The 17,404-nt window shown below is 38.1% G+C and overlaps 1 protein-coding gene across 1 annotated transcript; it reads right to left on the reverse strand.

The window, feature by feature from the left end:
• Positions 1 to 8,069: 8,069 nt before the first annotated feature.
• On the reverse strand, positions 8,070 to 11,227 carry LOC147446461 (uncharacterized). Its single transcript, XM_086525667.1, has one exon. The coding sequence runs from the start codon at positions 11,162 to 11,164 to the stop codon at positions 9,068 to 9,070; it is 2,097 nt and encodes a 698-aa protein (XP_086381793.1). The 5' UTR covers positions 11,165 to 11,227; the 3' UTR covers positions 8,070 to 9,067.
• Positions 11,228 to 17,404: the final 6,177 nt, after the last annotated feature.

A 17,404-nucleotide genomic window follows, 5' to 3' on the forward strand; every position in this document is an offset into this window, starting at 1 on the left:
GACTACGCATGCATGAAACTACAATAATTGAGATTGGCCTCATTTTTTCTTTTGATATTTTTCTATTCATCTTCTGTAATGCATCCCATTTTCTCTTATATATTTGAAAAGGGGGAAAAAATTGACCTTAAACTTCCTCCAAGTTTCAAAAGAACTAGTACAACCAGTGGGCTTCGTTCGTCTCTCTCTCTCTCTCTCTCTCTCTCTCTCTCTCCCTCCACCCACTCGTTGTGTGTTCGGAGGTTGCAAGGGACATTGTCGATTGAAGCTCATGCTAACACGTGTCCGAGAGGAGGGGTCAGAATCCCTTCCCCCATTATAATTGTATACATTGTATCTAAGCTACACGTGAGAGATCAGTGCACCCCCCTGATGTGTGCGCGCGAGAGAGAGAGAGAGAGAGAGAGAGAGAGAGAGAGAGAGAGAGAGAGAGAGGCCTGTCATGCCCTCATCCTCGCCTCGACCTGAGAGAGACAGATCTGCGTGCAATAGAAACGGGCCAGCTTAACTCCCCCTGTCTCCCCGGCTCTAGAGGATTTGTCCAAGATGCTCATTATTTTATGAATAAAAACGAGTTGATACCCCCTACTTAATTAGAAATTAAACAAGGTGAGGACTCACGATGGCCTGTTGAAGGTAAGGGGGGAGGAAAGGTTTATCGAAAGTAGATCTTAATCAATGTTGCAGTTGTATTGTTTTAATATAAAATTGTATTGTCCATATACACACACAATTACAAACTAGCAGTTCCAAAATGGCTTACTGGTTGATTTGACTCCCACCATTGTCTTCAACGACGGATTATGCTATAAACGCCCTACCTAATGCCTTGTTATTTAAAGACTTCTTTTTAATGCCTTCATAAAAATAGGTAGGTTTAATACACATAAGTACATATATTTATATATAATTATGTGTGTGTATATATTTATGTATGTATGTATATGAGTATATATGTATATATGTATGTATAGAATTTACTAGAATTATGTAAGGTGAAGCTTCACTTTAGCATTCTAAAAAGAATAGAATGCAAGAGAAGTGAAACCATGTGAGGATGCTAAATGAAAGGTGAAATAAAAAGGTCCAATTAATATTATAAAATTTAAATAATATTTAAGATAAGTCTCAATTAGGTCTTTTTTTTATTTTCTTATGGTCGGTAACCGCTACTCACAAATGGCTTATATATTATGAAGGGGCTCAGTAATAAGGTAAATGATGCACATTGCACATCAGTATTTTGAAACAAAATAAACACAAAAAGGAAATAAAATAAAAAGACACATTAAAAATCAAAACAAAAGAATATTTTAATGCTTTCAAAAAAGCATAGAAAATAATTAAACAATTTAGTGAAGTTAATTTTTTGAAATCCTCAAATGAGAGAATCGTTTATCAATATCTCAGTGTTTGAGAAAGGTGTGTCTGAGCTTAGGTTTAAGCCGATCGAAAATCGAGATTAGTCGGTTGCAAAGGATGGAAAAGAGAGAAAAACCCGATAAAATATACGAGAAAATAATTCGAATATTTTGCAAATTTGAAAATTTATACTAGTATTTCCAGTTTGTATTTGTATAAGGAGGAAACTTGCCGCTTAGACAAAAAGACTTTCTCGAAGACTGCATCATAAAATCAAACTCCTATCAATATTTTGTTTAATGTTTTGATCTCTAAAGTCATTTTCAAGAATGTAGGCAAAGCAAATGTTGCCTTGGAGAATAGCTTTGTATTCCAAAGTTTTAGCTTTCTATTCATAAGATTTTTAAATCCCTTAGGGACACTTGTCTCTTAAAGAAGGTGTAAGGAAACAATTGAAGGGACAATAAAGTTATTTTATAAAGATCCTTGCCATGTGGCGCTCATCCAGCCAAAGAATATAACGGCTTCGATGTTGCAACAACTTTGCACAATGAACCCTATGGCCTTCCACAGGCCAAAAAACCCAAAAGTTGAATAGGAAAAAAGGGGTCATTTTATTGCCCCACAATACATAGGTAGAGCGGTTTCTTTAATACCATGTGAATGCACGTGATATAGATGGTTTGACATAAGTGCACCTCTCAAGGATTATATGCCATTAAGTGCACACGTGTAGTACTAGTCCATAAATTGACTAACTCAAAATCTGATATGTTTCCTCTAACTAAAATCGATGCATCCAAAGACTTGTATTATGGTCCCAAACGTAATTGACACCAAGTCATAGTCTAGAACTTTGGTATTTGTGCTGGCAAGATCCTCAACTTTTTTGGCTTTCTAAACGAAGCCTTAGTGTTGAGTTGGGTTAGGCATACTTTCATTGTTTTCAGTGTCATGATGGAGACTTACCTTAAATGTTATTTCCATTTTAAAATATTAAATGAATCTTTCTATTTTACATCCTTACACAGCTTGACGTCACTTGCATTCTCTTCTTTTAGAATGCTAAATTGAAGCTTCACCTTGCATAATTCTAGTAAATTCTATACATATACATACATATATTTATTTATTTTACACATACACATACACACACACACACACACAAACACACATATTTATTTTACACATACACACACACACACACACACACACACACACACAAACACACATATATATACACACTAAATGAGAAAACCATGGTAAAGGGAAGAAAAAATGGTGAATTATGTGGGAAATTAGTTCAAAAATCTTACAAATTTCAAAATTTGACTATTATTTTCGGTTTGCTTCTTTGCAAGGAGGAAACTCAGTCCCTTAATAAAAGAGATATTCATGAACAATGCTTTACCTTATATAATTCTAGTTAAACTCAACCTAATGATTTTATCGTTTCCTTATTGTTTTAGAAATCCACCGTGACCCTTTCACTTGTTTTTCTCTCTATCACACAATCTAATATATACATGTTTCCACACTAAATAAAATGTGACCTCTGCTTTAGATGATCTTTTCATGGCTCCTTACTTGGGTTATTTATTCTCGTAAGAGTCCCCCATGCTTCGTTAATCCTGAGGTCTAAACAAATATATGCTAGTATTCTTTCATGATATCCTCATCTACTTTAAAGATGAAATATTGGAGCATGAACAACATGTCAGAAGAGAAAGTGCATCATGTTTGAGGTAAATTGGCGATCTTGGATTCATTCTCGAGCAAGGGGATATCTATTGATTTCACAAATGCCAAGGATTACGGCGTGGCGTGATTACTGTATTGCCACACTATCTCCCTTGAAAAAAGAAACAATGTGACTTGGGGTGCAAAATCAAACCATTGCTTTAAAAAGATTTAAGTATTTTTTATTCTCAAAATCACTTAACTTTGAATCAAAATTTGAGGTAATCATGCATGCAAACTGATTAGCAATTAGAGGCGCGATCCAATAAGAAGGGAGACCTATAACATATAAATCTAGGAAGCTAACAAACTATGACAAGAATTCCATAACTCATGACCTTGATTCTATAGTAATAAGCCATACCCTTTAAGCCAAACACTATTTACTTGGATGTGATTGTTGCTTAGCAAAGATCATTAGTTCTTGAAATGGATTTTAACCCAAGCCGACCTCAACATGAGGTGAAGGGATAGGTGGTCATTCTTGCAGAATATAACTGTAAATCACTTACACAAAAGGGATAGATAATGTGATAGCCAATTCCCTAAGTAGGAAGTCCCTTCTCAAGGCCATTTGCATGCTAGAAAAACCTGCACTGCATGAAGTCTTCCAAATATGAGTTCTTTAACCGAATCATGTAGAGCATGTCTCAAAAGAGTCATTTCGAGATGAAAAAGAGAATCATACAACGGTACTCCCTCTAAGATGGTAATCTAATCTACCTGGAAAATCTACTTAAAGCCCACAATTCTCGTTTATTTGTTCATCCTAACATGTTAAATTTTATCTAAAGAGCTTCTTTAGATAAAATTAGAGGGACATACTAGCTACCATTCAAGGTAGATACAACTTTTTCATGGTGTTATTGGAAAGAGTGACTAAGTAGCACACTTAATTCCTATCATTAAGAAATTTTCAACAGATTTTTTAACACTAGGACCTTCATTAGAGACATTTTTTCACTTCATAAACATTTGAGTTACATACCCTTGATAGCTTTGCCTAAAAATCAGCTTCGCAAAGAAACATTAGTATCGTATGTCTGTTCAATTTTGCATTCATTAGTTTTGGTAGAATCTAGGGAGATACCTTTGTTTCAAGGGATGTAAAAGTAAAGCTAAGTGTTTTAGCTTTGTATGGCAAAGATTATATTACCTTTTTTATTTGGCCAAAACCCATGCATAGAAACCCATGCATAGTGTTGAAGCTTCTATGCTACTAGAAGAAATTGAACAACGATGGAAGTGGCTAAAAAGGAGTTCAAGGCTACACAAGGAGTAGAAAAAATGCTATGTAGATACTCAATATTCAAAATGGATTTTGAAAAGAAATCGGCCTTGACTTTGTAAGAGACCACTCAAACCAAAGCTAACTCTGCTAGGGAAGTACAAAAAGATACCTTGACTATATCTGATACCAAAAAGATCAATGATCTAGCTTGAATGCTCGATCTTTCCCCTCACCTTTAGATACACAATTGATTTCATTTATTCCTACAAAAAGTCTATATTTTCAGCCTCAACCATGTATTAAACAACTCCCAAATAGTTCCCAAGGAACCAAAGACTTAGGCCTTAGAAGATTTTGGATACCAAAGAAAAGATCCTGAGCAATGTTATAGTCCACAAACATCTTGTAGAGGGGCATTTTTTCCCTAGAGAAATACCTTTAATATGTTTGATTTGAGTTTGCAAGCTGAAGAAGTCATTGGCTTGCATCAAACAAAGTATCTCCATAAGATTTTGGAAAACTTTGCTTTGTGAGATTGTGAGCCAATTTCTCCAAAAATCAAAATTGAGTATGTGTGATGTAGGAGGACCATTTTACATGCAAAAAGATGCAGCAATGGTGGGTTGCTCGATTTATATACAAAGTATTGGCAAGGTGTGAAGCTCATACTTTGTTACCTTGCCTCTAATTATGCTTTATTATTTTCAAGGGGGGATAATTATCAAAAGAATACTTCTATGCAACTTCTTTCTTGCAGTGATTCAGATTAGGCTGGATATTTTTCCACACATCATTCCATTATTGAAATTTTCTTTTTCTTGGGAATTGCACATATCTCATGGTTGAATAAGCAACAATCCATTGTGGTTACTTTGACTTATGAAGCTATGATAGGGTTGCATTAACAACGACCACTGATTGTGTATGGTTCACATGGTTATTGGAAGATCTTTGAGAGTGTCAGCAAATTCCTACAACCATTTTCACTAACAGTAAAATGATTTGGAAGTTGCAAGGAATCTAGTATTCCATGCAAGAACCAAGCATATAGAGGTGCACTACCATTATGTTAGGGAAAGGCTTAACTTATTTCCAAGCATGTGACAACATTGTGTATATGTTTCTAAACACATTATCTCAAATGATTTATGAAGTTTTAGGCTTGTGCCCATTTAGAGCCTGACCTACTACCTTGTACAGATTCACACTATTCTAGGTCATTATCTTCCTCTTGTCTCCTTGTACTCTGTGTTGAAGTCTTACTTCTCCATTTTGTTTTCCATATTCAACACTACCTACCATGGTAGCCCACTTCTAAGAGAATGTATTGCCACAGATTGGTTGCTACTAACTTTCTCCCATACTAACTTGATTATTTATCTACTGTATCGATTTTAACATGTAATTTGGCTATCTACATGCTAGAAAGGGCTCTCAAAAGGATCAAAATGGCATGCCCTCAATTTATGTTGTTGCATTGAAAACACGTTTAAAGAAGCTTGCCTTAGCCATATGTGATTAACATCTATTTGTGTTCTTTTCTCTTCACTAACCTTTTGAAGCAACCAGTTTATGACCAAGCATTTTAGTGATAGCTACCTTTCAAACAACCTCTCTTTACACTCACCTATTTCAACTAGGATACCCTATATAAGTGTGTCTACAAATGGACACGCATTGAATAAGGGGTAGTTTTGCAGCTATTCTTGTGTCATGCCCACATTATTGTACATGTGCTAGACTAAATGGTAGTAGACGTCCATGCATTGAATGTGGATGGTAACCCAACCATTAAAGGCTCAAAATTTCTTTACTTTTCTCATGCTACCTTTTTAATTTTCACAAAAATAATGCCCACATTATTGTACATAGGCTAGACTAAATGTTCAATATACCTTTTTGATTTCTACAAAAATAATGTCCACATTATTGTGCATGGGCTAGACTAAATAGTAGCGGATGTCCATGCATCCGATGTGGATGGTAACCCAACCATTAAAGGCCCCATGCTACCTTTTTAACTTCTACAAAAATGAATATTGCAAAGTTGGTCCACATTTTTTAACCTTGAGTTTATAAATTTTGCAACCTTTAGTTTCTCTATTTATGTTTTGCTAATACCAAGTCTCCTTTTTGTTTGTAAAAAAACTAAATTGATAAAGACAAAAGATTAAGAGCCTTTTGCAAGAGCAGTTATCACATCCATTGCTTGGGGTGGGAGTGTGTGTGTGTGTGTGTGTGTGTGATTTTTTGAGCAAGCCATCATACAATTTCACCTTGTTTCTAATTAGTTTTTTTATGAACACGGCCTTGTTTTCATGGATCCAAGGACTCATTGACTTTTAAAGATTAGTCCATATTATTTTACTATGAGTTTGTAAGTTTTATAAATTTTTCTCTATTTATGTTCAACTGATACTAAATCTCCCTTTTTGTTTGTAAAACAAGGTGAAAAATCACGATGGCCTGTTAAGGAAATGTACTGCAAAAGTAGATTAGAGTTGTGTTCGTAGGATTTATTATTTCATAACAAATATTTTGAAAGGTTTAGAGAGTGTATATTGTAAAGGGAGTAATAGATATATGAAAAAATGCAACTAATAGATCAAGTTGTTTCAGTGGTAAACATAGAGAAGTTACTTGTTGGTCAAATTTGACCGAACTTGAAAGTTTAGTTTATTGTTTTTTTAGATAAATGTAAACTATGTAAAGAAACCAATGTGATTATTTTAATATAAGGTGAGATTTTACAGTTAATATCGAGATTTAAATGATATCGAAGTATGATCAAATGACATTGATCATTGCATTATAGAACAATTTCAAAAGAATTATAAGCCTAAGTAATTTTATGTGAAAATTTAAGTTATTAATAATATTTAAGTTGTTGCAATGCTAAACATAGAGAAGCTACTTACTAACCAATCTGATCGAACTTGGAAGTTTGGTTTGTAAATGTTGTAGTGAACTATGTAAAGAAATCAATGTGATTATTTCATTATAGGGTGGGACTTTAGAGTTAATATCGACATTTAAATGATATCAAAGTATGATCATTGTATTATAAAAACGTTTCCAAAGGAATTACGGACCCAAGTAGTTTTTGTGAAAATTTAAGTTAACATTAATAATATTTCATGAAGGTGACACTAAGTTATGATATTTTTTTTCTTACAAAATTCTCTTAATCAAGTGTTACATGTGACATATATATATATATGAGTTTTTCATTTGAAATTTATTTTATCAATATTGGAAATGTCTAAACCTAATTCTTAATTATGATACATGTTACACTAAAAGTAACAAGGTGACATTTACATATTAAACCCAAAAGTTATTAAAAAAATATGAAAAAAAACTTTCATTTAAGGACAATTTATAATTTTTGTAAAATAATTTATAATTCTTTCATTCTTATGTAAATAAAAATTATTTAAAAACAATTTATAAATTTTTAGTTGTAAATTATCATCAAATGACCAAAACAAATTTACAATGAAAGAAATATATTTTAAATAAATAAGTTGCAAAAAAAATCATTAAGTCTTTAAATGAAAGGACCCATTTACAAACTAAACAAAAACAAAAAACAAAAGAAATCAAGTGAGAATTAAATCAAAGGACCAATTTACAATGATGAAAAGAACATTTACATTATAAAAGAAAGATAATATTTATAAAACCTTCCTTTTCAATCAAAGAAGACACTTGTTCACCATCAAAGACCTTTGCATCAACAACTCAAAAGATGCATATTTTCTCAACCTTCCCCTATGGCCTTCTGCAGGCCAAAAACTAAATTGATGTAAGACAAAGGATTAAGAGCCTTTTCCAAGAGTGGTCCTCACACCCATTGCTTGGGGAGAGAGAGAGAGAGTGTCACCATTTTTTGAGCAAGCAATTGTACGCTTTGAGAAATCACTTTTTTATGAACATAGTCGTCTTTTAGGTTTCCATGGATCTAAGGACTCTTTTGACGTTATAAGGTCATGTTCTGTCACGATAAGTGATTGATTATAGACTTCTAGGAGCCTACCACAAAAGGCAAAGAAGCCTCAGCAGTAACCAATTCAACCGGTGTTACCCCATGTGCTTACTCAATTTAATAAAAAGGTTTTAGAACCCAACACTTGTTAAATAGCAATCTAGCTACTTATGACTTCGAGTGAGTAATCTTGTTTAGCTGTTTTTTTAATTGTGGGTAAACAGTCATTGTAGTGACCAACTGCGTCTCGCATACAGTTGAGCAGTTCACAGTTATTGTTTTCGAACTGACCGGGTTGCCATCCATCCCTTAAGCACATACTGCACATTACAAGGTAATTTATCATGAACAAGACCCTTATTCAAGATCAATCTATCTTCCCAAACTCCACTCTGTGTCACAACAAGACACAGTTTTTGCTTCCTCATCCTTTCAAGACACATTGTCCAGTGTGCATTTGAAATTCTCCCTTCTTCAAGTGATCTCTCCCAAACTCGCACCAAAATTTTGTTTGCGTCCATCACACTCTTTGGCCGCATACACGTCCCAACTATCAGAAATGCCCGAGTTTGCGAGTGTCAAAAGCAATTGCTGAGATGCTACTTCGAGAGTTGGGCGTACAAGTTAAAAGGCTGGTTGTCCTCTACTGCGACAACCTTTTTTCTTGACCCAGACAATATGATAAAACTTGTAATTTCCATAACCATCCAGCTTGGCCAGGGAAGTAATACAAGCCTCCAGTCCTCTTAACCAAGCATTTCTATTAACTTAGAGACATCTTCAGCCCTACCCAGTTTGCGAAGCCCCTGCACAACTGCGTCGCTCGCTAACTTGTTAGGTTTGCCAGCACTTCCTAGCAGTTCTAGCAAAAGCTCATGTGCATCATCTATTCTGTCCAGTTTGCAGAGTCCTTCTACCAAAGTATCATACACCGGAGCACCTGGCATATAGCCCCTTCCCTTAATGACCTTCAACAATTCATAGCCTGCATCCGCTCTTTGCACTCTGCACAGGGTTTGAATCAAATTACTTAAGGTTCCAATATCTGGTGCAAAATCCTGCGCAAACATCCTTTTCAAGAGAATTAGTGCACCATCAGGTGAATGAACCTTGCAATAGCCATTTATCAAAGAAACATAAGTATATGCAGTGGGGAAACAACCCGCCTCTTCCATCTTCTTTAAGGCATGTTCTGCCTTTGACATATGCCCAGCTTTTGAGAGCCCGTGAATTAACGAGTTAAAGATGTTCACATTCGGTGAACCTCCTTTTTCTATCAATTCATTTAAAATCTTCCACGCCCCGTCGAAGTTTCCGGCTCGACAAAAGCCATCCAATAATGCTCCTTGAACATCAACAGTCGGGGCAAAACCCTTACTTATCATGTCATCATATACTCGCTTTGAGAACGTAAGCCTGCCCTCCTTGCACAACCCATCCAAGAGAGCTTCATAAGTATCACCACTAAGGTTCTTATACCTGAGAATGTCATACCATAGTTTGTAAGCAGAGTACGCATCACCGCTTCTGCTAAGGCTAGCGACTACCATGTTGCATGTTGCATCAGGTATGTTGCCATGGCTTAGCAGGCTATAGATCATATCACAAGCTTCCTTAACTTTTCCTTCCATGCACAAGCTCTCAAGCAAGGCTGTACATACTCCCACCTCAAAAACCAAGCCCTTAGCAAGGGCCTCGTCCACAAGCTTTCTAGCGTCCTTGAAGTTTTTCACTTTACATAGACCACCTACAAGAATTGCATAAGTCTGTGCATCTGGTTTGTGCTTTGCACCGATGAAAAATTCATGAGCTTTTGTTGCATGCCCATAATCGCAAAGACCAGAAATTAATGTATTGAGCGCAACTGTATCTAGTTCAATGTTCTTTAAGTCTTCAAAAGCCTTGAGAGCCTTGTCTACCTCACCAAGTTTACATAACCCATCAAAAAGCACAGTGAAAGTAAAGGCATTAGGCACTATGCCATTTTTTAGCATTTCAGCAAAGTAATTTAGGGCAATCTGTGTATGTCCCCCCTTACACGAGCCATCAATGAGAGTAGTGTACGTGACTACATCGCACAGCACGCCCACTTGCTTCATTTTCTCGAGTATACTCTCGGCTGTCTGGAATTGTTGTTCTTTTAAGAGAGCATCCAGCAAGCAGCTGTAGTGCCTCTCATTTGGTCTCCTACCTGTCTTTATCATCCAGTCCAAGATATCCACAGCAACGTCGGGGAGGCCCGCCCAGCCATAGCCTTTAATCAAAACAAGGTATTTGGCAAGCGTCATGGAGTAATCCTCCAAATGCATATTCCCGAGAATATCCAGGAATGCCTTAAAGTCTTTCTCATGACCCCAAACCCTGGTTATGGCATCGATGGCAAAGGCATTATGAACATAGCCTTCTTGATGCCCTGCCCAGATGAAGAACCGCAACGCGTATTTTGGGGTTGTCTCCAATTTGATGACATCCACAACATGCATAGCAGTTATCCGGATGCTGGAGCTCTCAAGAGCATTCATGACCCTGTTCCAGTCTTCTTTCCTGATCATATGGCATAGCCTTGCAACCTCCTCATTATGTGTATTATACCTTGGCACATCAGCTTTAGGGTTTGAAAGGGGGGAGTCCTTCAAAGAGCTTGCCAGCGATGAGGAAAAGCTTCGCAGAGGGTAAAAGGGGGCCCAGGAAGGTGTGTGAGGTGCAGGGGAAGCCCTGAAAGATGCCGAGGCTGTCTTGAAGTCATCTGCAAGCACAATGGATTTCCGAGTGAAGTTCTGGATGGAGGCCTCCAAGATTCGCCTCCTTGGCCATCGCCGGCGCCCAAGAAGCAGTGCTGACATTCCTCACATAAGAAAGCACTCTCTCCCCCCCCCCCCCCTTCCCTAGTTTTAATCGTTCGGTCATTTTAACACTCTTCCCCCCCCCCCCCCCCCCTTCCCCCCTTCCTAGTTTTAATCGTTCTCTTCTCTCTCTCTCTCTCTCTCTCTCTCACACACACAGACGCACACACACCAAGAAGCACTGACATTCCTCACATAAGAAAGCACTTTTTCTCCCCCATAGTTTTAGTCGTTGGTTATTTTAAGGCTGGTTCACATTGAGGAGGCAGAAGAAACACTCCAAAAGTCTCTTTTCGGGTGGTAGAGTTACATAATGCACACTTCCGCCGCCCATTTGTTCACATAGAGTGTGGAAGAAAAAGTCTTCCGCCGTTTTGTGCGAACATTTGGGCGACGGCAAGACCAAAACTGAAAGGAAGAAGCAATTAGCATTTGCATCAATAAACCATAGTACAAACCATAATATAAAAATTATTAAATTGAATGCATTTGTTACAAAAGCTCTAACTTGATGATGATGATGATGAATCTACTTCCTCTAAAGCCTCATTTCCAAAAATTTCTTGGATATTCATCCGTGCATGCTCTTTGTACAATTGCCTTTGCAATACTCTCGCCTCTCGGAACTTGCTCCAAGGTCGTTGGAACCTCCCTCATCGCTGCCTTGAGCACGCTCCATAGCCTCCTCTGCTCCGACTTCCCCTGTTGCCAAAAGCTCCATCATGGATGTAGCACTTGCTCTTCGATCCTCTGTCGCACGCCCACCATGACCCGCCAATTCTTCTTCTGCCTCCCGCACCCACTCCATAACAAAAGATTCTCCAGGGAAAGTACAAATGTTGTGAAGCACAAGACAAGCTGCTACAAGATCTGGCACATAGCGTAGATTCATGTCACATCTTTTTAACAAAATTCTAAACCTTGCCTTCAACATTCCAAAAGATCTCTCAACTGGCATCTTTGTATTGGATTGAATGAAATTCCAGTAGTACTTGAGGCGTGACAACCTTCTTTGCACCCTTTGAAAGGCACTAGCATATATGGCCATGCCGGATAAGCGCAATCACCAACTACACAATAGTTGCCTAGCTCCCCTTTTGCACATCTTTGTCCTAGCTCACTTCTAATGAAATTCAAGGAGTCGTGCACTGATCCGGCCCATCCAACGTCAAAATTCCATATTGAACAATTAGTTGATTTGGAAACACAACAAAAAATCTGCAAGCTTTGGAAGCCTTGACAAATTACACAAAAGTTTGGGAAAACATAGAAGCTGTGAAACAAGGAAAGCTTTAAACTACTTGTCTCCCCCCAGCCCCCCTAGACTCCTTCAAAAAATCACTCATAGTCATGCGCATTGTTGCTAGTATGTTGAGCCTCTCCTTCTCCAAGGCAATATTCTGCCTACCGGTCTCCTTGAGATGCTCCAAGAGAAGTTTCCCTGTACCGGCCATCTCGGCCAAGGACTCCTCATACTTCGGAGCAACTTTACGGCTTGAGGACATGGTGGGTTGGGTCTTCTCTTGATGTGGGGAGGGGTTTTCTTCTAAGGTGTCACCAATCCTCTCCATTGAATTTCTTTGCTCACTTCCCCCCATAGTGCAAGAGAGGGGTCTCAACACTTGGAATTTTTCCAAGGTCAATGTCTGCCTCTTTACAAAAACATAGTTGATAGATGACATCAGTCAATCATGTGCATAAATAAATAATAACACATGCATTGCTAAGGATGCACTTTAATAAGCACACAAAAAATAAGTTTTTAAGTGAAGTGGGAGAGAGTAATTGAGATAAGGAAATTCCTTGATGAGTAGTCTTCTTGAAGCTTTAGACCTCAGTTAAACGATAAGTGGGAATCATCCCTTCTTTGGATAAGCTCCTCTAGTGTCGATGGCAAATAACTCGTAGCAACAAGTCGCACCACTACTCACATGGGCTCCACCTCTTGCCAAGGCTATGGCATGCACAAGGTTGTGAGAGCCTTCCCTTAATTAAATAATCCATTTGGTGCTCTGCCTTGTTGGAATATCTACAAGATGAATCCTTTATAGATTTGATAGGAGTTCTAGGATTTGCTTGATGTTGACTTAGCATCTAGTGGGCGGTCCTACAAAAGGTGGGTACTCTTGAGAACTAGATCCAGTGGACTCAACAGTCAATGGAAGAGGAGTTTATCACACTAGTATCATGCACCCAAGGTCCCCCAAAAATTAGGTTCAACTTGACCCCACGACCTCCCCCAACAATAGTCTTGCTAAGATTAGGCTATCCAAGAATCCCCTCATAGGTTGATGATATGGGAAGGCAAATGAAATTCATTTTATGCTTATCCTAACAAAGACTCACACACACACACACACACACACACACAAACCCAAATAAGGTAGTTGACGGTTGATTAAGCTATTAATGTGCAATTCTTGAGCTTAATACCTTGATGGAAAGCTTGTGCCAAGGAGGATTTGCACACACAAACAATGCTAACAATTGAATATTTAATTAAAGTGCAAAAAACTGGATTATTATGCATAAATGACACACAAAATTAAGGGAGGAAAAGGTTACTTTCATACTCAATGGACCCAAGAGCAAAGCCAATCCTTATTATCATCAAACGAATCATTACATATTAATCCAATTGAAATAATTTAAAGAGAGATTAGTTGGATTGATGAAAAATTATCATGCAAATGGCTAACTTGTTACACATACTTTTTTTGACAAGTGAGTAGTGTTCAACTAACTCCATAATCAACTAGGAGAGAAATGGATCAAGGGATTTTGCCAAGAACATGCTCACACTATTAGATTAAATGTTGATCACCACTAATCATGCAATGGGAGATATGTCTAGGATAGATTAGATTAGGAAATTCTAGTCTAGTGAATGCTTTTATACCAACTTTTAGTCTAGGGTGGTCTAACTAGTATAGCATTGATAATGATTATGGTAATGCTTAATGACTCATTACACAAGAGTTGACCAAATAGAAACAAAGGTTGCTTATTGAAATGAACATTAGTGAAAGCTACTTAGGTATAAGTAACATGAGCATTTGATGGTGTTGTACAAGTGCATGTGGTTTCCAAATACCCCCAAAATCAGCCCCTACAATTGGGGGTAGACCATGAATCTAGGAAGGACATTTGGCATCTAGCATACTTCATTTGCAACCATCTACACCTCAACTTTTCTCACATGGAAGTCACATGACTAAGTGCCACACACCCTTTGACTAGACAAACCAGGATGCACATCATAAGTTGGTACATAGGACAAACACCATATCCAACACTTTTTTCACATGCTACTATCTAAATTGGTTTGTCCTATTGCTCAACGTTTTATTAATTCCTAGAAATTTACTTGTTCTGATCTCATTTGAAAAGGCAAATCCAAGTATAATGGGAACTCATTGGGTCAAAACAATGTGTTTTGGAGTTTTCTTTTCAAGAGTCCTCGTCCTTATGTGAGGAGAAAAGGCTATTATGTTGTATAGAAAGAAGGTCAGATGCATCAATCGATGGTTGACTTTAAAGGGCAGGTATGTAGCCTTTTTGCAACTAGGATAAGTTGGGCAAGGCTTTACACACATGCCTTCAAGCTGCAAATTTATCTTACTAGCAGTCTTGCTGACAGGATTAGACACTGGAAACTTCCTTTAAATGCAAGGAACTGGTGGACATTACTTCCATATGCGCCAAAAAATTGTAGATTGTACACTCGATATGTATATTGTAGAGATGGTAAATGCGCAAGATGTAAGTTAGTTGAAAGCCTCTGTTGGAATTAGGGTTGCACGAAAACACACACAGCTTGGAGAAGACGAAGGAAGCTAAAGGCACAGAATAGAGAGTGTATTACTTAGTGTGCAATGGAAAGATAGATAGACCTAGAGTGATGGGCGTATATACAATGCTCGGGGGAAAATCCTCCTAAAGAGGGAAAAAAATGTCCCGGTGGTACTAAGTGTGTTCACACACATCACTACCACATGTATATGGTAACAAATCCCCCCTGGAGTGATGCGGTGGATGAGAGCTGGCACATGAGTAAAGGGAAGTGCCATGCCCTGAGGACATGGTCATTCCACAAAGGGGAGTAAGCCCAAAGCTTTGCGGAAAGCTTTGAACTTCTCACAAGACAATGCCTTTGTGAAAAGATCTGCAAGCTTGTCCTGTGTTGGCACATAAGCCAAGCTGATCTCTCCTGTTGAGAGCCTCTCCGTGACATAGTGGTAATGGACCTCAATGTGCTTTGTGTGAGCATGAAAAACTGGTTTCCTCGCATCTGCTAATGCGCTAGCAGTGTCCTGTCCAGCACCCAAATCAGCCATAAGGCGTCTAAGCCATACACACTCAACCGTAGCTGTGAAGACTGCCATGTACTCAGCCTCACAACTCGAAGTGGCCACAGTAGGTTGCTTCTTGCTCAACCATGATATACATGAAATGCCAAGCATGAAACAAAAACCACTTGTGGACACTCGCGTGTCAAAACAACCAGCCCAATCTGTGTCTGAAAAAGCATGTAAATCTGGCGATAATGATCCCCCCTTGGGATAAAACAAGCCAAGATGTAAAGTGCCACTCAAGTAGCGCAAAATCCTCTTGACAACTTGCCAATGCTTAGACCCTGGGCTATGCATAAATTTGATGACCTGTGAGACTCCAAACTGAATATCCAGTCTCGTGTTGCATACATAAATGAGGCAGCCAACAACAGTTTGGTAAAGAGTGACATCAACGGAATCACCAGCATCATGTAGAATTAACTTCAAAACTGTTTCCATGGGACTGGCAATAGGTTTGCAATCCTCAAGTCCAAACTTACATAGCAATATCTCTAAGTAACTTTTCTAACACAAGGCTATACCACCATCACACTGCTTAAACTGTATGCACAAGTAATGATGCAACAATCCCAAATATTTCATCTTGAAAGTAGCATTCAAATCAGCCTTAAATTCAGCAATATGTGCCTCATTGGGACCAGTGATCAGCAAATCATCCGCATAAAGAACAACAATGAGAACTACGTCACCCTCACGCTTGACATACAATCTGCTTTTTTTTGGACTGTTACAAAAGCCTCGTTTGACCAAATGAGTGTCAGATTTCTCATACCAAGCACGAGAAGATTGCTTCAACCCATACAAAGCCTTCTTACATCTACACACTTTGTCCTCTTGTTCTTTCTTGACAAAATCGCGAGGCTGCGTTACATAAACTTCCTCAAATATGTCACCATTCAAAAAAGCAATAACAATGTCTGACTGATGTACATCCCAACCAAAATGAGCTACCAATGCACATAGAAAATAAACAGTAGTCATACGACAAGTGGGAGAAAAAGTTTCTTCATAATATATGCCTTTTTGTTGTGCATAGCCTTTTGCAACAAATCGAGCCTTATGGTAATCAACCTCATTATCCGGCTTGCGTTTCAACTTGTAAACCCACTTTGTACAAATGGCCTTTTTTCCAGGAGGCAAATCACAGAAAGTCCATGTGTCATTTTCTATGAGTGCATCATATTCTGATTGCATGGAAGCCATCCAATTTTCTGAATTTTGTGCTTCATCAAAGCAGAGGTTCCTCAACATCATGTAAGCTAGACACAGCCAAAGCATAACAATCTGATGCATAAAAGGCATGGCGAGAACCTGAACGAGTATGACTAGACAAAGGTGCATCCAATTTACAATCACACAAAGTGTGCAGTAGCCATTTTGGCATTACCTCTAGCCTGCTCATTTTCAGCCCTTTCCTCATCAAGTCCATCATGTATATCTGCATGAGTATAATAGGCTGATCTATAACATTTTCAGAAATCCCCACAAGCTGTACATTTGCCTCATTGGAATTTACATTCGTTCTGCCACCACTGAAAAGAGGCAACAAAGTGTCATAAATGTCTTGGGAGCTTACATTACTATCTCTAGTACATGACAACAAAGGCTGAACAGAATCTTCCACAAACACAACCTCACGTGAGACCAAAATATGCTTTGTTTGTGGATGGTACAACCTGTAATCTTTTCTTTCAGCACTATAACCAAGAAGAATACATTTGACAGCCTTATGATCCAATTTTCTACGCTGCGCTTGTGGCACTAAACCATAAGCCAAACAGCCAAAAACACACATGTGCTCAATAGATGGCTTTGTATCATGCCATGCTTTATATGGATTATAGACTACAACACTTTCGTAGGACACCTGTTGAGTACATAAGGG

This window comes from Adiantum capillus-veneris, chromosome 12 (assembly GCF_014529385.1).
Source record: "Adiantum capillus-veneris isolate H3 chromosome 12, ASM1452938v2, whole genome shotgun sequence".
Taxonomy (NCBI): Eukaryota; Viridiplantae; Streptophyta; class Polypodiopsida; order Polypodiales; family Pteridaceae; genus Adiantum; species Adiantum capillus-veneris.

Bases quoted from the DNA above. Each gene is read 5' to 3' on its own strand.
- LOC147446461 (XM_086525667.1), bottom strand. From the start codon at position 11,164: ATGTCAGCACTGCTTCTTGGGCGCCGGCGATGGCCAAGGAGGCGAATC.